Source organism: Brachycentrus maculatus, unplaced genomic scaffold (assembly GCF_059751285.1).
Source record: "Brachycentrus maculatus isolate JH-2025_06_01 unplaced genomic scaffold, ASM5975128v1 h1tg000360l, whole genome shotgun sequence".
Classification (NCBI taxonomy): Eukaryota; Metazoa; Arthropoda; class Insecta; order Trichoptera; family Brachycentridae; genus Brachycentrus; species Brachycentrus maculatus.
Window position 1 is genome coordinate 298099 of NW_028281109.1, and position 23410 is coordinate 321508.

At 34.0% G+C, this 23410-nt stretch overlaps 1 protein-coding gene across 2 annotated transcripts in view; it reads right to left on the reverse strand.

The window, feature by feature from the left end:
• The window catches only part of LOC148303619 (uncharacterized), a 59074-nt gene extending 38308 nt beyond the window's left edge, over positions 1 to 20766 (reverse strand). For both annotated transcript variants that reach the window (XM_088269672.1, XM_088269674.1), the window contains exon 1: positions 20457 to 20766. In XM_088269672.1, the coding sequence (XP_088125798.1) occupies positions 20457 to 20740 (284 nt within the window). In that variant the 5' untranslated portion in view covers positions 20741 to 20766. The remainder of the gene's footprint in view (positions 1 to 20456) is intronic.
• Positions 20767 to 23410: the final 2644 nt, after the last annotated feature.

Below are 23410 nucleotides of genomic sequence, written 5' to 3' on the forward strand. Positions count from 1 at the left end.
TTGTAGCGAATTAAGCGTCGCTTATATCGCTCACTCCTTACAACAACGTCATAAATCAGCAAACTTTACTTTTCAGGAGATTTACTCTATTTGTATTAATACTGTCATGCTATGTTTATTATTTTTGCATTTCTATCTATATATTTTAAATGTCCATTCATTATTTACTTGTATTCTATATGTAGGCCTTACAGGCGTACTCACCAAAAAATATATAAAAATACACACACTTATACATAATACTCCTTTCAAGAACGTCATAAATCAAAAAACTTGATTTTTCAGGAGAACGTTTTTAAAGTTTAAAAATATAATACAATGTATTAAAAAATATATCAAGCCACTTATTGAACTTTTTACTGTGCAGCAGATCTTTTTAGGTAAAACCTGAAGGTTTTTTCTCCATTTGAAAAATATTTAGTACATTTAAACAAATAATTAAACAATACCTTTTCTTCAAAATGCAAAAACTACACTTTCTGCCCTGTAGCGGGTAAATATTAATTTTTAATTAATGTTTTACTTAATAAATACCACTATTTCTTAAAATCTACTGTGACACGTGTTTCGATGCATTCCGCATCATTTTCAAATGATGCGGAATGCATCGAAACACGTGTCAAAGTAGATTTTAAAAAATAGTGGTATTTACTAAGTAAAACATGAATTAAAAATGGATAGATTTTACCACAAAGTGACTGCCGAATCAATTAAGGTAAATATTAAGTTAAAAATATGCCGCTTTTGCTGGAATATAGTACATTTTCTGGGCGTTCCGAGAACATGCACAACTGAAAATTGACGATTTTTGATATGTGACGTTGTTGAAAGGAGTTAGCGATATCTTGATAGATGTATAGCGTCGGCGAACATATGACATGGTCTCATATGAGTGTTGCTCGTATAACAGCATTGAATTATTCCAAGAAATGCACTCAGGAGGTCCGAGGTTCACAATGCTAACGACACAACTCACCCACAAACACAAAAGATTATTAAAAATAATTTTAGATGAGTTTTTTTTATGAAGTCAAGGGATCTTGCATCCCTTATGTCACTGCGACCATATAAGGTCTATTGTGACATCCCTCTGTATCTCAGCTCACTCTGAAGACCTACATTAGAAATAATGAGAGTGAGATGGTCTTTAGAAAAAGACTAAAAACACATTTGTTTGCTAAATCATTTCCACCCTAATACTTTCCCCAATTCATTCACCGTGAAGCGCCCTTGAGGTATTATTTTACGAAAATGGCGCTATTTAAGATATCCAAATTTATTATTATTATTATTACATGTCCGCCTCCGTAGTGTAATGGTCAGCACGCTCGCCTACCGTTTTGGAGGTCCCGGGTTCGATTCCCAGGGGGGTTTAATAAATATAAGTGAATTTTTCACTCTAATATTTATTCAATATTACACTGGACTGGTACCTGAAGTGGAGGGCTGATCACCTTTCCTTCATGTGTAAAACGATCGAGATAACACTGCGTTTATATGACGCAGTGCCCTATGCACCATAGGGGTGCGGTAAGGGATTATTATATAATATAATCCAGGATTCAGACCTCTCATAATAATAAAAGAGTTTCTGCTCAATAAAAAGCTTCTTTTCATCTCACCAAATAGATGTCTCTAGCGAAGTTCTAGTGATTCAAGAACAAGGTTTCTAAATTGGTTCATATATATAAAACTTTTAAGAATTTGTGTGGTTATCAATAATGGGTAGAATAGGTAAATGTTACACATGTGTGAAGTGATCAGTTAAACCAGCATATGACGGTCGTCAGCCCCGTAAATTCTCAGACTTACATATTCTTCTTCATCTATGTTGAGATGTCAAAAAATAATATGTAGAATGAAGTTTTATTTATTGTTTCGGCATTCACTTTGTGGTTAGTCATTTTTACTTATTTTTTTTTTAAATGTTAAGAATATTAGTATATAACCACTCACCTAGTGCACGTTTAACCTCGGCTCGTAACGGATGTTTGTGGTGAAACCTTTAGTGCATGCTGATCTTCGGGTCGACCAAAAATCGCATGCGTTAGACATTTTGTGTAGTTTTAAGTGTGCAAATGGTGCTATGGTGGTGAAGGGTGGTATTGTTTGCATGCTGTAGTAGTGATTGTCCTGACGAAGAGACGGGTACGTCTCGAAACCGGTAGACATAAAAATCTCCGTGAGTGGTTATATACTAATATTATTAACATTTTGGTAAAAAATTAATAAATATAAATGAAAAAATCTAAAATTGATTTATTACAAAAAAGTGGTGTTTATGAAATTTCGTGTGGAGATTGTAATAGAAAATATATATTGGCCAAACTGCGAGAAGTTTAAAGATTAGAATTAAAGAACATCATAGCGGTCTTGTCAGTAATTATTTTTCGGATTTGCAAATCACATAATAGATACTAATCACTCATTTCACTCTCATAAATTAAAATTATTACACCTTGTTCCATATAAAGGCCAAATTATGAATTATCTTGAAAATTTAGAAATACAAAAAAACCTAAATTCTAATAATAATTTATTAAATAATATATTATTTCAAAATTCTTCACCATTGCTTTCCATTTTTCCTTTGTTTTCAAACTCCGCCCCTTGACTAACCCCTTCCCCTTACTTTCCCCTCTCCTTATTTATAGAACAATTTTATGTTTTGTATTTTAGTTATTATACAGACCTGAATGATGGAAGTTTAACTTCTGAAACATGTAGTCTATAATAAAACTCAAGTGGTAAAAACAAGTGTTTTCTTTAATCATTGTAATATAAATGAAAACACATATTTTTTTTTGCTATTTAAAAAATAACTTTGTTGCTGTCGTGAACCGTTATAAGTGTGAACCAGTATTGATAAAAAATACTAAATTTTGTCGTGTGCGCAATTACCATTATCTGGGAATTTTAACGAAGCCTTGTCGGCAGTAACTGCACGTAGCGTGCCAGGCGTAACTACGCACGGCGGACACAGCGGGCGAACGAACTATGCTTCACATTATTTCCCACATCTCAACATAGACGAAGAAGAATATGGAAGTCTGGGCCGTATTTGGACACACTCAAAATGCTGTATTCATTTCTTTCATTAAGATTTTATTCGCTTTACACATTGTGGAACAAATATCCCCCATGTGAATTTTATTGTGATATATCGCTCACTCCTTTCAACAACGTTATATATAAAAAAAACGTTGTTTTTCAGTTGTGCATGTTTTCGGAATGCCCAGAAAATGTACTATATCCCAGCAAAAGCGGCATATTTTTAACTTAACATTTACCCGCTACAGGGCAGAAAGTGTTGTTTTTGCATTTTGAATAAAAGGTATTTTTTAATTATTTTTTTAAATATACCAAATATTTTTCAAATGGAGAAAAAACCTTCAGGTTTTACCTAAAAAGATCTGTTGCACAGTAAAAAGTTCAATAAGTGGCTTGATATTTATTTTCAATACATTTTATTATATTTTTAAGCTTTAAAAACGTTCTCCTGAAAAATCAATTTTTTTGATATATGACGTTGTTGAAGGGGGGAGCGATGTGGCATTTTGAAAAAGTCGGTTATTCGTCTTGTAATGGTGGATTACGCTTATTAAATTAGTGTTATACAAGCAGGGGTAGGCAGAGAGGGTGGCTCGCGGTACCTACCCATCCCTTAGGGGTGCTGATGCTACAATACTATAACCTCCCCTAAGCAAACCCATATCAAATTTCTCAAATGGACTGTGATATGAATTCAGACAACTTATTTATTTAATTATTTCAACTTTATGTACACCGCCTCCGTAGTGTAATGGTCAGCACGCTCGGCTACCGTTCTGGAGGTCCCGGGTTCGATTCCCAGGGGGGGTAAAATAGATATAAGTGATTTTTTCACTGTAATAATTATTCAATATTACCATGGACTGGTGCCTGAAGCGGAGGGCTGATCACCTTTCCCTTATGTGTAAAAAACGAACAAGATAACACTGCGTTTATATGACACAGTGCCCTATGCACCATCGGGGTGCGGATAAGGGTTTTATTATTATTATGTACACCGCCTCCGTAGTGTAATGGTCAGCACGCTCGGCCACCATTCTGGAGGTCTCGGGTTCGATTCCCAAGGGAGGTAAAATAAATATAAGTGATTTTTTCACTGTAATATTTATTCAATATAACCATGGACTGGTGCCTGAAGCGGAGGGCTGATCACCTTTCCTTCATGTGTAAAATAACGATCAAGATAACACTGCGTTTATATGACACAGAGCCCTATGCACCATCGGGGTGCGGATAAGGGTTTTATTATTTATTATTATTATGTACAGAAAATAAATAAGTACATTGGCGGGCTTTATTGCTAAAAGCGATATCTTCCAACCAACCAAAAACAGACTAGTGATATTGGTCAAAACGTTTGATACCATATATAGCTGTTTGCAATCAGAGGGTAGATAGTACTTGAACATTTAAAAAAACATAAATTACAAATTGATGATAATAAGGAAGGCAAAGGAAGAAGGGAGTTTAGGGAAGGAGGTAGAGGGAGGAGGTTTGATGGACAGTTAGGGTACTAATGATAGATAGTAATGTAATGAATTAAGAAGGCTATGGATCTAATACGTAAAAAGTGATCACTTTACACACGTGTAAAATTCACCAATTCTACCACACGCCTGAAATTCTTATAACGTTTTTATTCTAACTGCAGACAGTTGGTAGAATTCCATATTGAATTGTTAAGTAATATATCCCAAATTAAACAAGGTTTATTGGATTGAATTCTACATTTATTTATGTATATGTTAATACGTGACGCGTTTCGTTTTCTTAGGACATTATCAAGCAGTGTTTGATAATGTCCTCAGAAGACGAAACGCGTCACGTATAAATATATACATAAATTAAAGTAGAATTCAATCCAAAAAACCGTGTTTTATTTTGGATATTCATTCAAACCCTTATCCACACCCCAATGGTGCATAGGGCACTGCATCATATAAACGGAGTGTTACCTTGATCATTAACACATGAAGGAAAGGTGATCAGTCCTCCGCTTCAGGTACCAGTCCAGGGTAATATTAAATAAATATCAAAGTGAAAAAATCACTTAAATTTGTTTGACCCCTCTTGGGAATCGAACCCGGGACCTCCAGAACGGTAGCCGAGCGTGCTGACCATTACACTACGGAGGCTGACAGGTATTTTGGATATAGTACCCAACAATTCTTATAAATTTATTTAGTTGTTGATTTTGCGTCACCCTGTATAAGTCTGAACCCATGTATTTTTTCAAGATTATGAGATAACTGTGATATCAATGATTTTGAGACACCCTCGAAGTATAATGTGTTATTTAATTTGGATATATATATATATATACATGTATTAGGGGAGATTCGCCAGTGTCTCTTCAACACGAAACATTTAAGTATGGTCTAAAACTGACTAGTTCACCCTCTATAGAGTCACCCTAATATAAGATATGTTGATATATCGCTTGAAATGTTATCTTTATATAAACTAACTAACTAACTAACCATCACGCCGCTTCCCCGCAGGGGTAGGCAGAGAGAATAGAGCGCCACACCACTCTGTCCCTGCAAACATTCTTCGCCTCTTCCACGTTCATGCATCTCCTCGTACACACCCGACGATTGTTACGACTCCTAACCTGACCACTTTCAAGTATTTGACATACCTGATCGTGCCATGTTTTTCTCGGTCTTCCTCTGCTTCTTTTCCCGCTAACATTCGCCTCATAAATTTGTTTTACCTTTCTTTCGTCACTCATTCGTTCCACATGTCCAAACCATCTCAACACACCTTTCTTAATTTTATCGATAATGCTTATCTCAGCTTTGCATTCCTTCCTTATTTCACTATTCGCACATCTATTATACATCGTTTTGTCGCACATTCTACTGAGAGATCGCATTTCGACTGCATGCAGTCTACTTTCATCCTTCTTTTGCCAAATCTGATCTTTATATTAGTATTTATTTCTTTGGAGTTTAATTTGTAGAACTCCATTTCAATTTATGTATTTATTTTGAAATCAAACACAGATTTTTTGAGTCTACTAAGATGTGTTTTATTGTTTAAAAACACATAAAAACGAATATTGTGACAATTCGCTCACTCCTTTCAAGAACGTCATTAATCAAGATACTTTATTTTTCAGGAGAACGTTTAAAGTTTAAAAATATAATACAATGTATTAAAAATAAGTATCAAGCCACTTATTGAACTTTTTACTGTGCAACAGATCTTTTTAGGTAAAACCTGAAGGTTTTTTTCTCCATTAAAAAAAAATAGTTTATTTAAAAATAATTATTAAACAATACCTTTTCTTCAAAATGCAAAAACAACACTTTCTGCCCTGTAGCGAGTAAATATAACGTCAAAAATATACCTCTTTTGCTGGGATATAGTACATTTTCTGGGCATTCCGAAAACATGCACATCTGAAAATTGACGATTTTTGATTTATGACGTTCTTGAAAGGAGTGAGCGAATTGTTTCGCCGACTTATGGCATGTTCAAACGAATGTGAAGATTGAATGGACTGACGTTCCTTAAATATTGTATTTATTTCTTATTAAGATTTTATTTGCTATACACATTGTGGAACGAATATCCCCCCTGTGAATTTTATTGTGATATATCGCTCACTCCTTTCAACAACGTCATATTTAAAAAATCGTCAATTTTCAGTTGTGCATGTTTTCGGAATGCCCAGAAAATGTACTATATCCCAGCAAGAGTGTCATATTTTAAACTTAATATTTACTCGCTACAGGGCAGAAAGTGTTGTTTTTGCATTTTGAAGAAAAGGTATTGTTTAATTATTTTTTTAATATACTAAATATTTTTCAAACGGAGAAAAAACCTTCAGGTATTACCTAAAAAGATCTGTTGCACAGTAAAAAGTTCAGTAAGTGGCTTGATATTTATTTTTAATACATTGTATTATTTTTTTAAACTTTAAAAACGTTCTCCTGAAAAATCAAGTTTTTTTTAAAATATATTTTGACGTTGTTGAAAGGGGAGCGATGTGAAGCCGCGGAATTTCCTAGAGCTATTCGGCGACTGCTTCGAAATTTCGACACAACGCAGCTTAAAGATCGTGAAATCTCCCTAGTATTTTTTTTTGAATTTCCAGTCGGATCAAGGGCCTATTCTCTAAGTCCCAGGGGTAGGTTTTTTCAAAAAAGTGTTAGTTTACATTGCAGGGAAAGTTCTAGGTTCTAATCGCATTACCGTGAGTGTCCACTCCGTCCCGAGGTGGACTTAGCGCCGTATTTAGTTCCTACGTCGATGTGTGTCTAGCTGCGGGGGTTTAGCGAGCTGCCGACACGTTCTTAAGGGGATACTCGCAAACACAGAATCCATTCCGCCGGACGGCGCCGGAGAGTCACATGTCTGCTCATGAAGCACATGTAGCGGACGGCTGATCGCTTTTGCTTCGTGTGTTAACGATCAAGTTGACACTGCGTTTATACGATGCAGTGCCCTATGCACCATTGGGTGCGAATAAGGGATATATTCTCACTCAAACCCTTAGCCGCACTTCAATGGTGCATAGGGCACTGCATCATACAAACGCAGTGTTATCTTGATCGTTAACACATGAAGGAAAGGTGATCAGCCCTCCGCTTCGGGTACCAGTCCAGGGTAATATGGAATAAATATTAGAATGAAAAAATCATTTATATTTATTAGACCCCCCTCTGGGAATCGAACCCGGGACCTCCAGAACGGTAGCCGAGCGTGCTAACCATTACATCACGGAGGCGGACAAGGGATATATATGATTATATGTATATATATATATATATATATATATATATATATATATATATATACATATATAAATATATATATATATATATATATATATATATATATATATATATATATATATATATATATATATATATATATATATATATAAATATATAAATATATATATATATATATATATATATATATATATATATATATATATATATATATATATATATATATATATTTATATATATAAATCATATATATATATATATATATATATATATATATATATATATATATATATATATATATATATATATATACATATATATATGTATATATATATATATATATATATATATATAAATATATATATATATATATATATATATATAAATCATATATATCTCCAAACATTCTTCATCCCAGGGTATATAATTTCTCTCCTCTGTCATCCCTCGAAATGTACACCTAATTCAGTTACGATATATATTTGTACATTTATCAAGTCGTGGCTTTGAATCTGTGATGTACTAACTCCAAATTATCCTACGTTGGAACAATGTGTTATTGGATTATCCCAGTTGAAGGGAACAGCTCTCCAGCGCGCTCCCTCGGGAACACTAAGTGCCTCACTCCGGATCCCGCCAATGCGCCAACTGCAGGACACGTATGGACGCTCTTTTGATTTTAAAAACTTTATATTATATTATTTAAAAAGATTTATATTATCCGCCTCCGTAGTGTAATGGTCAGCACGCTCGCCTGCCGTACTGGAGGTCCCGGGTTCGATTCCCAGGGGGGTTAAATAAATATAAGTGATTTTTTCACTCTAATATTTATTCAATATTACCCTGGACTGGTGCCTGAAGCGGAGGGCTGATCACCTTTCCTTCATGTGGTCATGATCAAGATAATACTGCGTTTATATGATGCAGTTCCCTATGCACCATTGGGTGCAGATGAGGGTTTGAAGAAGAAGAAGAATTTTATTTAAAAAATTCAAACAAATCAAACAAATTTATGAGGTGAATATAGTTGGAAAAAGAAGCAAAGGAAGACCGAGGAAAACTTGGCACAATCAAGTATGTCAAATACTTGAAAGCGGCCGGGTCAGGAGTCGTAATAATCGTCGGGAATGTATGAGGAGATTCATGAACGTTGAAGAGGCGAAGAATGTTTGCAAAGACAGAGTGGTGTGGCGTTCGATCCTCTCTGCCCACCCCCGCGGAGAAGCGGCGTGATGGTTAGTTAGTTAGTTAGCTATACATATATGCTGTGTATATTTATTTAAAAATTCATAAATTCTTGTAGGAGACTTATCATGACACACTACTGTTAGCAATCCTGTATTATAAAGTCTAACTAATCTGTTCAATAAAGCAATATTTTAAACGATCATTTTTATCTAAATTAAATTAATTTATAAAATCGGACATTGGATCCTTCACCGTGCGGATGACACATATTGCTCACTCCTTTCAACAACGTCATATATCAAAAATCGTCAAATTTCAGCTGTGCATGTTTTCTGAATGCCCAGAAAGTGTACTATATCCCAGCAAAAGCGGCATATTTTTAACTTAATATTTACCCGCTACAGGGCAGAAAGTGTTGTTTTTGCATTTTGAAGAAAATGTATTGTTTAATTATTTTTTTAAATATACTTAATATATTTCAAATGGAGAAAAAACCTTCAGGTTTTACCTAGAAAGATCTGTTGCACAGTAAAAAGTTCAATAAGTGGCTTGATATTTATTTTTAATACATTTTATTATATTTTTAAACTTTAAAAACGACTCCTGAACGGGCCGCTTTCAAGTATTTGACATAACTGGTTGTGCCAATCTTTCCTCGGTCTTCTTATGTTCTTTTTCCAACTACATTCGCCTCATAAATTTGTTTAACCGTTTTTTCCTCACTCGTACGTTCCACACGTCCAAACCATCTCAACACGCCTTTCTTAATTTTATCGATAATGCTTTCAAATAATATGAAAAATAACTCCTTTATATAATGTTTCGAGAAATAAAAATACTTTGTGTTCTGATCCACTCACATTTTTATTAACCAACTAGTTTCGGCAACAACCTGTTGCCTTCTTCAGGGTTTAATACTAATTAAACCCTCAAGAGGGCAACAGGTTGTTGCCGAAATTAGTTGGTTAATAAAAATGTGAGTGGATCAAAACACAAAGTCTTTTTATTTCTCGAAATAATATATATATATATGATCCACAAAGTTAATGCTTTCAATATTCAACACATGTTTTATAATATTATTTTTTGACATCTCATCAAAGATGAAGAAGAATATGGAAGTCTGGGCATTTACGGGGCTGACGACCGTCATCGGCTGGTATAAGTGATCACTTTACACACGTGTAACATTCTCCAATTGTACCCATTATTGACAACCACACTACTCAAATTCTCGGAAGTTCTATATTTATGAACCAATTTAGAAACCTTGTTCTTGAATCACTAGAGCTTCACTAGAGACATCTATTGGTGAGATGTAAAGAAGCTTTTTATGACGGTGACGGTCGTCAGCCCCTTAAACGCCCAGACTTCCATATTCTTCTTCATCTTTGATGAGATGTCAAAAAATAATATGAAAATAACTCCTGTGATTGGAGATAATCCAGATTTTGTGAACAAGTATTTGGACACAATCAAAATGTTGTAATTTTAATTTGATAATTATAAAATAATAAAACCCTTATCCGCACCCCGATGGTGCATAGGGCACTGCGTCATATAACGCAGTGTTATCTTGATCGTTTACACATGATGGAAGGGTGATCAGCCCTCCGCTTCAGGAACCAGTCCAGGGTGATTTTGAATAAATATTACAGTGAAAAAATCACTCATATTTATTTAAACTCCCCCCTAGGAATCGAACCTCCAGAATGCAAGCCGATCTTGCTGACCATTACACTACGGAGGCAGACAATTTTAATTTACTTTGTTTAAAAAATATATTATAAATATTACCTGGGTGAGAGAAAATTAATTCGACTTTCAAATACTGGCCCTTAAATGATAATAATACGATAAAAGTAACCCAAGATACAGGTATTTTAAGATAATGCACTCAGAAAACACTCACTGCTTTATTTTTTATTGCCTCTAGGAATGTCCCTTAATTAAGTTGCCCGATACGGCCTTATGCAGATAACGAAGAAGTACCTATTTGTAACTTCACAGGGCTACAATCAAATATCGCTCACTCCTTTCAAGAACGTGATAAATAAAAAAACTTGAGTTTTTAAAGTTTAAAAACATAATACAATGTATTAAAAATAAATATCAAGCCACTTACTGAGCTTTTTACTGTGCAACAGATCTTTTTAGGTAAGACCTGAAGGTTTTTTCTCCATTTGAAATATATTTAGTATATTTAAAAAAACAATTAAACAATACCTTTTCTTCAAAATGCAAAAACAACACTTTCTGCCCTGTAGCGGGTAAATATTAATTTAAAAATATGATGCTTTTGCTGGGATATAGTACATTTTCTGGCCATTCCGAAAACATGCACAGCTGAAAATTAAGGAATTTTGATATGTTGATATGTATGTATGTTTAGTACTCCTAATTGGAGATATATAATATATATATATATATATATATATATATATATATATATATATATATATATATATATATATATATATATATATTTTTAAACCCTTATCCGCACCCAATGGTGCATAGGGCACTGCGTCATATAAACGTTTACACATTAAGGAAAGGTGATCAGCCCTCCGCTTCAGGTACCAGTCCGAGGTAATATTGAATAAATATTACAGTGAAAAAATCACTTATATTTATTTGACCCCCCCCTGGGAATCGAACCCGGGACCTCCGGAACGGTAGCCGAGCGTGCTGACCATTACACTACGGAGGCGGACAATATATATATATATATATATATATATATATATATATATATATATATATATATATATATATATATATATATATATATATATATATATATATATATATATATATATATATATATATATATATATATATTCGAGTGTTTAATTTTAATAAAATAATCATGTCATTCCAGAAAGTTAATGCCGAATCAATAAATAGTACATTAAATTACAGTAACTTTAAACATAAAGAGTAAGTCCACTCACGAGTAGGCACAGGCTATGAAACTTATAAAGTTGAAGCCTGAGTAGGGTCATGGTAAACGGTGTTGCATAAGCCGTAGCTAGATTTCAGAGTCACTTGGACGTTAGGTAATTAAAATAAAAAAAACGACCCTTTCATCCAGCATTGAAAATAATTAAATCCTTTGAGAAAAAAAGACACCATATGTATTAGATCCTTGTCTTCCGTTCACATTAATTAGCCTATAGATTGGGTCAAGAGATAGGATATTTTTGAACGATTTTAATTTTAACGCTTTCGGAGGCATCTCATCGTTTGGTGACCTGAGAAAATCTTAGGTTTCAACAGAGATGAAGAAGAATGTTGAATTGTTGGGTAATGTATCCAAAATATATCTATAGAACATAATTGTTAGGAATATTATATTACAACATTTTGAGCGTGTCCAAATACTTGTTCGCAAAATCTGGATTATCTCCAATTACAGGAGTTATTTTCATATTATTTTTTAAAAAATCACATGAAAATAACTCCTGTAATTGGAGATAATCCAGATTTTGTGGACAAGTATTTGGACACACTCAAAATGTTATAAATAAATTATCTGGTCAAATTATAAGCTTACATAATAAAAATGAAAATGGTTTTTTCTGGCGTTTCTCATGTGTGTGATTATAATCCAGGATTCGGACCTCACATACTAATATGAGAGTTTCTGCTCAATGAAAAGCTTCTTTTATTTATAAATATATATATATATATATATATATATATATATATATATATATATATATATATATATATATATATATATATATATATATATATATATATATATATATATATTAATTCAATTCAAACCCTTATCAGCACTCCAATGGTGCATAGGGCACTGCGTTATATAAACACAGTGTTATCTTGATCGTTAACACAAGAAGGAAAGGTGATCAGCTCTCCGCTTCAGGTGAAGCGGAGGGCTGATCACAATGATCCTTTGTACAAGTCCAGGGTAAAATCACTTATATTTATTTGACCCTCCCTGGGAATCGAGCCCGGGACCTCCAGAACGGTAGCCGAGCGTGCTGACCATTACACTACGGAGGCGGACATATATATATATATATATATATATATATATATATATATATATATATATATATATATATATATATATATATATATATATATATATATATATATATATATATATATATATATATATATATATATATATATATATATATATATATATTATATTAAATAAATATTAGAGTGAAAAAATCACTTATATTTTTTAAACGCCCCTGGAAATCGAACCCGGGACCTCCAGAACGGTAGCCGAGCATGCTGACCATTACACTACGGAGGCGGACAATTTAATATATTAAAATAATACAAGCGGACAAAATTATATTATAATAATAGGATTTCACCCAAGTATAATATGAACTGTGTATATCCAGACCCGTCTGGAAAGTGTTGTCGGTACCGCCCGATTTATCAGCCTCAGAAATAGAATGCATCCAACACGTGCGTGTCTATTCCTACACGTATATATACGTGCGTTTGCTATCCAATGCGTATATATACGTACGAGCGATCCGATATGCATACTCGCTAAGCCCTTTCGTCCACACACGCTGTGGACCAATCCGAAAACAAGCACTACTGAAAAATGACGATTTTTGATTTTTGACGTTCTTGAAAGGAGTGAGCGACATGATCTCAATGGGAATATTGTGTGACAACTAAGGTTAAGGACCGGTTCGACGAACTTTAAAAATTTTAGGCACCGGTTCTATGGTCGCAGAGATATTAGGGATGAGAGATCCCTTGACCTCATAATAATAATAAAAAATTACTTACTAATTTTGAGTGTGTCCAAATACTTGTTCACAAAATCTGGATTATCTCCAATTACAGGAGTTATTTTCATATTATTTTTTTATACATGTCCGCCTCAGTAGTGTAATGGTCAGCATGCTCGGCTACCGTTCTGGAAGTCCCGGGTTCCATTCCCAGGGGGGTGTAATAAATATAACTGATTTTTTCACTCTAATATTTATTCAATATTACACTGGACTGGTACCTGAAGCGGAGGGCTGATGACCTCTCCTTCATGTGTAATCGATCGAGATAACACTGCGTTTATATGAAGCAGTGCCCTATGCACCATTGGGGTGCGGTAAGGGATTTATTAAGTTGTACTTTAGTAACAAAAACACATAAAAAATTATATTGTGACAATTGTTTCGCCTTGTTAGGGCATTATCAAACGAATGTCCATTGATTTAAAATTAATACATATATTATAATGTATTCTACAAATTAAACACCAAATCAATAAATACTATAGTATTTCTTGATCTTCCTTATACATGTTTCTATATATTCTAATCTAAAAAAATCCAACATTTTGAGTGTGTCCAAATACTTGTCCACTAAATCTGTATTATCCCCAATTACAGGAGTTAATTTCATATTATTTTTTGACATCTCATCAAAGATGAAGAAGAATACGGAAGTCTGGGCATTTACGGGGCTGACGACCGCCATAGGCTGGTTTAAGTGATCACTTTACACGCGTGCAACATTCACCAATTCTACCCATTATTGACAACCACACTGCTCAAATTCTTGGAATGTCTATATATATATGAACCAATTTTAAAACATTGTTCTTGAATCACTAGAACTTCACTAGAGACATCTATTGGTGAGATCATTTAAACCAGCCTGTGACGATCGTCAGCCCCGTAAATGCCCAGACTTCCATATTCTTCTTCTTCTTTAATGAGATGCCAAAAAAAAATTATATATATGAACCAATTTTAAAACATTGTTCTTAAATCACTAAAACTTCACTAGAGACATCTATTGGTGAGATGAAAAGAAGCTTTTTACTGAGCAGAAACTCTTATATTAGTATGTGAGGTCCGAATCCTGGATTATAATCACACACATGAGAAACGCCAGAAAACATAATTTTCATTTTTATTTTTTAAGCTTATAATTTGACCAGATAATTTATTTTCAACATTTTGAGTGTGTCCAAATACTTGTTCACAAATGTGACGATCTCCAATTATGGGAGTTATTTTTCATAAATAGCCTAAGACGGTCGTAAGCCCGGTAAATGCCCAGACTTCAATATTTTACTTCATCTATATTGAGATGTCGAAGAAATAGTGTCCCCTTATCGTAATACGAGATTTTCATCGTCTCTGTTTGACAATCAGACATTCATAACGAATCAATTGCAAGAGTCTCTGTGTGTAGGAAGAAGTCTAGGTATGAAGAATGCACTGGGAACGTTTTGTTTGCTATTTTTTCTCTTTATTTTAAAAGGAACACTTTTGAAATGACGTCTGGAACAAAAGCGCGCCCTTTTCTCAGTTTTGAATTCGGAACAATGACGTGTGCAGAGGGGAGGGGGGGGGGGTCACGTGACAATGCAGGACCGCACTAGGACAGTGCCATGGGATGGTACCTACCGCTAAATTAATTAATATTAAAATTTAATACTGCAAGTTTGACAATTCGTCGGCAGTTCTCGTCAGAGCTTCGGGACGCGGATCTGACTTGGGAGGACGCGAGGGAGCTGGCAGCCGACAGAAATGCCTGGAGACAATTTGTGGACTCCATATGCTTCACCTAGGGAGCGGATATGGTTTAATTTAAAATTTAAGTTTAAAAAATAATGTTTATTCTAATGATAAATAACTTTTTTTGTGTGTGTCCAAATCACACTGTGACGTGTGTCACACTCAAAATGTTGTAAATAAATTATCTGGTCAAATTATAAGCTAAAATAATTAAAATAAAAATGATATTTTCTGGCGTTTCTCATGTATGTGATTATAATCCAGGATTCGGACCTCACATACTAATAAAAGAGTTTCTGCTCGATGAAAAGCTTCTTTTCATCACACCAACAGATGTCTCTAGTGAAGTTCTAGTGATTCAAGAACAACGTTTCAAAAAAATTGGTTCATATATATATATATAGAACATCCAAGAATTTGGGTAGTGTGGTTGTCAGTAATGGGTAGAATTGGTAAATATTTCACGTGTGTAAAGTGATCACTTAAACCAGCCCATGACGGTCGTCAGCCCCGTGACTGCCCAGACTTTTATATTCTTTAAAATAAAACATAACTTTGTTTTAAAATCACTATAAATGTTTTATTATAACTTAATTATAATGTCGACCGGATTCCAAGCTAACCGCTTCTTTATCAAGACTGATTAATACTAAAACACTATCTACTTAACAATATTCTTAATATTATTTTTTGACATCTCATCAAAGATGAAGAAGAATATGGAAGTCTGGGCATTTACGGGGCTGACGACCGTCATAGGCTAGTTTAAGTGATCACTTTACACACGTGTAACATTCACCAATTCTACCCATTATTGACAACCGCACTACTCAAATTCTTGGAAGTTCTATATATATGAACCAATTTAGAAACCTTATTCTTGAATCACTAGAACTTCACTAAAGACATCTATTGGTGAGATGTCAAAAAATAATATGAAAATAACTCCTGTAATTGGAGACAATCCATATTTTGTGAACAAGTATTTGGACACACTCAAAATGTTGTAATATTCTTAATATTTAGAATTTCGTCAAGTATTGTAGATAGTGTTTTAGTATTAATCAGTCTTGATAAAGAAGTGGTTAGCTTGGAAACCGGTAGACATTATAATTAAGTTATAATAAAATATTTGTAGTGCAAATCGCTTCAAATATAAATTAAACCATATTCTTCTTCATCTATGTTGAGATGTAAAAAAAATATGTAATATATAAGAGAGATAGGCGTGGGAGAGACGAATTATCGCAAACAGACGGGATGGTGTGGCGTACTATTGTCTCTGCATACCCTCTTGGGGTAGCCAGAGAAGATAGAACGCCAATCGCCAGTCCGGACCTGCGTCCATCCGTAGAAATCCCCTTGTATGGGCAAAGATATCCCAGTTTGTAAAGAGGCGATGTCAACGAGTCATTTATTGACCTTTGTGCTCGGCCGGGATTCGAACCGAGTACCTCCGCATTGGGCAGACAATAGTCCACCATTTGAGCCGGAATGCACAGTTATCCTCCCTCACTGCACCTCCTAGAGAATAGCGCCGAACTGTGTCTTGGGGGGCTATTCAAAAAACGGGAAAATACTCATAAAACATATGTATCAATATAGTTTTACCGAGTTTCACTGAGAGATCGCATTCCGCCTAGTGAATATATATATATTATATATATATATATATATATATATATATATATAAATATATATATATATATATATATATATATATATATATATATATATATATATATATATATATTATATATATATATATATATATATATATATATATATATATATATATATATATATATATATATATATATATATATATATATATATATATATATATATATATTATATATATATATATATATATATATATATATAAGTATATATACATATATAAGTATATATACATATATAAGTATATATACAAGTCTATTCCTTTTTTCATTGGTTCCACACGCCCAAACCATCCCAAGCCGCCTTCCTTAGTTTGCTGGATAGTGCTTATATCAGCCTTGCACCCTTTCCTTATATCACCATTCGAACATCTATCATACATCATTTTACCGCACATTCATTTAAGAAAACGCATTCCAACATATCAAATAATCACTGCTCTGAATATCTTAAATAAATATGCTGCAAAATTATGTATGTTAGATGTTCCAATGGTGATATAAGGAAAGGGTGCAAGGCTGAGATGAGCACTATCCAGCAAACTAAGGAAGGCGGCTTGGGATGGTTTGGGAAGGATGAGAGTAGACTGGATGCAGTCGGGATGCCATCTCTCAGTGCGGCAAGACCATGTATGGTAGATGTTCCAATGGTGATATAAGGAAAGGGTGCAAGGCTGATATGAGCACTATCCAGCAAACTAAGGAAGGCGGCTTGGGATGGTTTGGGCATGTGGAACCAATGACTGAAGAAAGAACGGTAAAACAAATATATGAGGCGAATGTAGTTGGAAACGAGAGAACAAGAAGACCGAGGAAAACCTGGCGTGATCGAGTGTTTCATATATTTGGCGTGGTCTGGTCAGGAGTGGGTAATGAGGAGAATAGCCTAGGAATGTCTGATATTATCGCATTGTGGTCTGGCGTTCTGTTGACTCTGCCTGCCCCTGCGGGGAGCGGCGTGATGTTTAGATGATCGGATAGTCAGTTAGCGCAAACATCGCAGCTTCTCGGTAAGTAACAGATGAGCTTAGAGCTAATATTGGGATATTCTGGGAAACTCTAAAATGTTTGGCCTTCGAATTCATTGCCAAGTGTAACGGCCACTTTTAACCTTCTCCTCCGGCGATATGTATTTACTGCGTGTGTATATATATATATATATATATATATATATATATATATATATATATATATATATAAATATATATATATATATATATATATATATAAATCTGGCGGTGTCAAACGTCTGCGTAATCGGAGGGCATGTATGACTAGATGTATGGATGTGAAGGAGGCGAGGAGTGTATGTCAGGACAGAAGAGTGTGGCGTTCCATCCTCTCTGCCTACCCCTGCGGAGAAACGGGTAGAAATATATATATATATATATATATATATATATATATATATATATATATATATATATATATATATATATATAAATATATATATATATATATATATATATATATATATATATATATAATATATATATATATTCAAACCCTTATCCGCACCCCGATGGTGCATAGGGCACTGCATTATATAAACGCAGTGTATTTTTGAGCGATAACACACGAAGGAAAGGTGATCAGCCCTCCACTTCAGGTACCAGTCTAGTGTAACATTGAATAAATATTAGAGTGAAAAATCACCTATATTTATCTGACCCCCCTGGGAATCGAACCCGGCACCTCCAGAACGGTAGGCGAGCATGCTGACCATTACACTACGAAGGCGGACAGTATATATATATATATAATATATATATATATATATATATATATATATATATATATATATATATATATATATATATATATATATATATATATATATATATATATATAAATATATATATATATATATATATATATATATATATATATATATATATATATATATATATAAGGTAAACGGCTATAATACTGACCTAGTTATTGTCTTAAGCTGGTCCATATTTTTAGCATATTAATTTAATTTTAAAACAGATTGATAATTTTTTAAATTTATTTTTATCTTTTGATGTTATAGTATTATCCTTACAAAGGTAAAAAAATAATAGTCAAAAGTCGTGTGCATATATTAAAGTGTTGCGTAATTTACAAACGTTTGTGGTCAGTGTTTGGTATTGACTCATCACCTGACTAACTTATCTTCACGCAGCTCGGCTTCACGAGTGTTTACGTAACTGTGTAACAGAGTAGGAATGGAATGTAATTCTTTTAAACTATCTAAAATAAAAACAGTTTTATTTAAATACTCCCCTTTTTTTAATTACCTAACGTCCAAGTGACTCTGAAATCTAGCTACGGCTTATGCAACACCGTTTATCATGTCCCTACTCAGGCTTCAACTTTATAAGTTTCACAGCCTATGCCTACTCGTGAGTGGATTTACTCTTTATGTTTAAAGTTACTATAATTTCATGTAATTCATGAGTGAAAATTCTAGGCGAAAGCACTCGCTCTAAATACTCCCAAATTGCCTTTTGGCTATCGTCTGCACGCTTGATTCCTTTCAAGAACGTCATAAATCAAAAAACATGATTATTCAGGAGAACGTTTCTAAAGTTTAAAAATATAATACAATGTATTAAAAATAAGTATCAAGCCACTTATTGAACTTTTTACTGTGCAACAGATCTTTTTAGGTAAAACCTGAAGGTTTTTTCTCAATTTGAAAAATATTTAGTATATTTAAAAAAAAAATTAAACGATACGTTTTCTTCAAAATGGAAAAACGACACTTTCTGCCCTGTAGCGGGTAAATATTAAGTTAAAAACATGCCGCCTTTGCTGGGATATAGTACATTTATATAAGCTTCTTTACATCTCACCAATAGATGTCTCTAGTGAAATTCTAGTGATTCAAGAACAACGTTTCTAAATTCGTTCATATATATATATATATATATATATATATATATATATATATATATATATATATATATATATATATATATATATATATATATATATATATATATATATATATATATATATATATATATATATATATATATATATATATATATATATATATATATATATATATATATATAGAAGTTCCAATTTGATTAGTGTGGTTGTCAATAATGGGTAGAATTGGTGAATGTAACACGTGTGTAAAGTGATCACTTAAACCAGTCTATGACGGTCGTCAGCCCCGTAAATGCCCAGACTTCCACATTCTTCTTCATCTTTGATGAGATGTCAAGAAAGAATATAAAAATATAATAAAATATTCTTACCCGTTCTTTCCAACGGATGTCTCTTTCGCACTGATGGACCCATACCGGATCCGCTTCTCGTTCTCCCCATCCGGAAGCGAGTCGGTCATCACGAAGTCGTCCGCGGTCCAGTCGAAACGGCCGCTCGGGCGGACGTTCCGTCGAAACGCGCGCGGCGCCAGGCGGCCGTGGCCGTCGGAACGGCCGGCCGCCTCGCTCGAAACGCTCGCCGTCTCGCTCGAAACACCCGCCGTCTCGCACAGTTGCGACGCCAGTAGCAACGCCAGTACAGTCGCGGCGAGCATCTTTAAAATGCTCAAATCTGTAGACATTTTTCTGCAACAAGATAAAAGAAATAAATAATGAAACACTCTTCTTCTCATCCACTGTTCATTTTGAGTCTAAACACTCTTATAAATTATTCCATTCCACAAAGTTAACAATGCTATTAATATACAAAATAAATAATAAGGTTTTTTTTTTAAATACTCATATCAAGCATAGATTCTGTCGAGAATTCAAATGTAAAAGAATATATCAATTAAGGTATACAATATATACTTATACTACCACTACTACTACTACCATCACGCCGTTTCCCCGCAGGGGTAGGCAGAGAGGATGGAACACTCTTCTGACCTGACATACACTCCTCGCCTCCTTCACATCCATACATCTAGTCATACATGCCCTCCGATTACGCAGACTTATCACGATTATCAGAACCTAAGGTATATATATATATATATATATATATATATATATATATATATATATATATATATATATATATATATATATATATATATATATATATATATATATATATATATATATAATCTGCACTGAAATCAGTTATAGCAAATAAAAACCTATCAGCGGAAGCTAAACTGGCAGTGCACAACGGAGTCCTGGTTCCAACTCTAATGTATGGAAGTGAAACATGGAGTTGGCAAACGAAGGATGAAAGTAGACTGAATGCAGTCGAAATGCGATCTCTCAGAAGAATGTGCGACAAAACGATGTATGATAGATGTGCGAATAGTGAAATAAGGAAGGAATGCAACGCTGAGATAAGCATTATCGATAAAATTAAGAAAGGTGTGTTGAGATGGTTTGGACATGTGGAACGAATGAGTGAGGAAAGGACGGTAAAACAAATTTATGAGGCGAATGTTAGTGGGAAAAGAAGCAGAGGAAGACCGAGAAAAACATGGCACGATCAGGTATGCCAAATACTTGAAAGCGGTCAGGTTAGGAGTCGTAACAATCGGCGGGTATGTATGAGGAGATGCATGAACGTGGAGGATGCGAAGAATGTTTGCAAGGACAGAGTGGTGTGGCGCTCTATTCTCTCTGCCTACCCCTGCGGGGAAGCGGCGTGATGGTTAGTTAGTTAGTTAGTTTTATATATAAAGTATTTCCGAGAATCAAAATGCTTAATTTTGTTAATTCAAATGTTTATATATGCCACAGTTTCCTTCTTATTACGATCAATTAGTGACAAGGCAGAAATTATGGACGGTGCCACCTAGATCTATAAACTCTAGGAAGCTGTGTCCAAAGCCATGCTCATCTGCGGACTCTGGAATAATTATTGTATCATGTTTTGAATATTGAAAGCATTAACTTTGTGGATCGTATTGATATATTATTTAACAAATAAAAAGACCTTAAATAATTATAAAAAAACAGCCCGTTGCCCTCTTCAGGGTTTAATTTCATATATCACCTTTCCTTCATGTGTTAACGATCGTGATAAGACTGCGTTTATATAATGCAGTGCCCTATGCACCATTAGGGTGCGGATAAGGATTGACTTTGTGGATCATATTGATATATTATTTTAAGAAATAAAAAGACCTTAAATAATAGTAAAAAAAACAGCCTGTTGCCCTCTTCAGGGTTTAATTTCATATATCACCTTTCCTTCATGTGTTAACGATCATGATAAGACTGCGTTTATATAATGCAGTGCCCTATGCACCATTAGGGTGCGGATAAGGATTGACTTTGTGGATCATATTGATATATTATTTTAAGAAATAAAAAGACCTTAAATAATAGTAAAAAAAAACAGCCTGTTGCCCTCTTCAGGGTTTAATTTCATATATCACCTTTCCTTCATGTGTTAACGATCATGATAAGACTGCGTTTGTATAATGCAGTGCCCTATGCACCATCGGGGTGCGGATAAGGGTTTGATGAAGTAGATTGGCGACCATTTAGCACGAGGTTTACTGGTGACAGACGATACGGCGTCGACTAAAGCCATTGCAGCGACTACGGTGTAAGTATATAGAGGGCACTGTGTCGGCTTGCTTTGGATAATTAGAGTCCCTTATGAGTTGCGTTCGAATTAGTTTTTAATTTCTTTCTCTCTCAATTGAAGACATTTCATGTAGAACGATGATGCTTCATGAATAACGCGATGTGTTTATGAATAACACGATGTCGCTCACTCCTTTTAAGAACGTCAAAAATCAAAAATCGTCAATTTTCAGTTCTGCATGTTTTCAGAATGCCCAGAAAATGTACTATATCCCAGCAAAAGAGGCATATTTTAAACTCAATATTTACCCGCTACAGGGCACAAAGTGCTGTTTTTGTATTTTGAAGAAAAGGTATTGTTTAATTATTTTTTTAATGTACTAAATATTTTTCAAATGGAGAAAAACCTTCAGGTTTTACCTAAAAAGATCTGTTGCACAGTAAAAAGTTCGATAAGTTGCTTGATATTTATTTTTAATACAGTGTATTATATTTTTAAACATTAAAAACGTTCTCCTGAAAATTCAAGTTTTTTGATTTATGACGTTCGTGAAAGTATCAAAAAACTTGATTTTTCAGGAGATCGTTTTTAAAGTTTAAAAATATAGTAAAATGTATTAAAAATAATTTTTTGTCCGCCTCCGTAGTGTAATGGTCAGCACACTCTCGGCTACCGTTCTGGAGGTCCCGGGTTCGATTCCCAG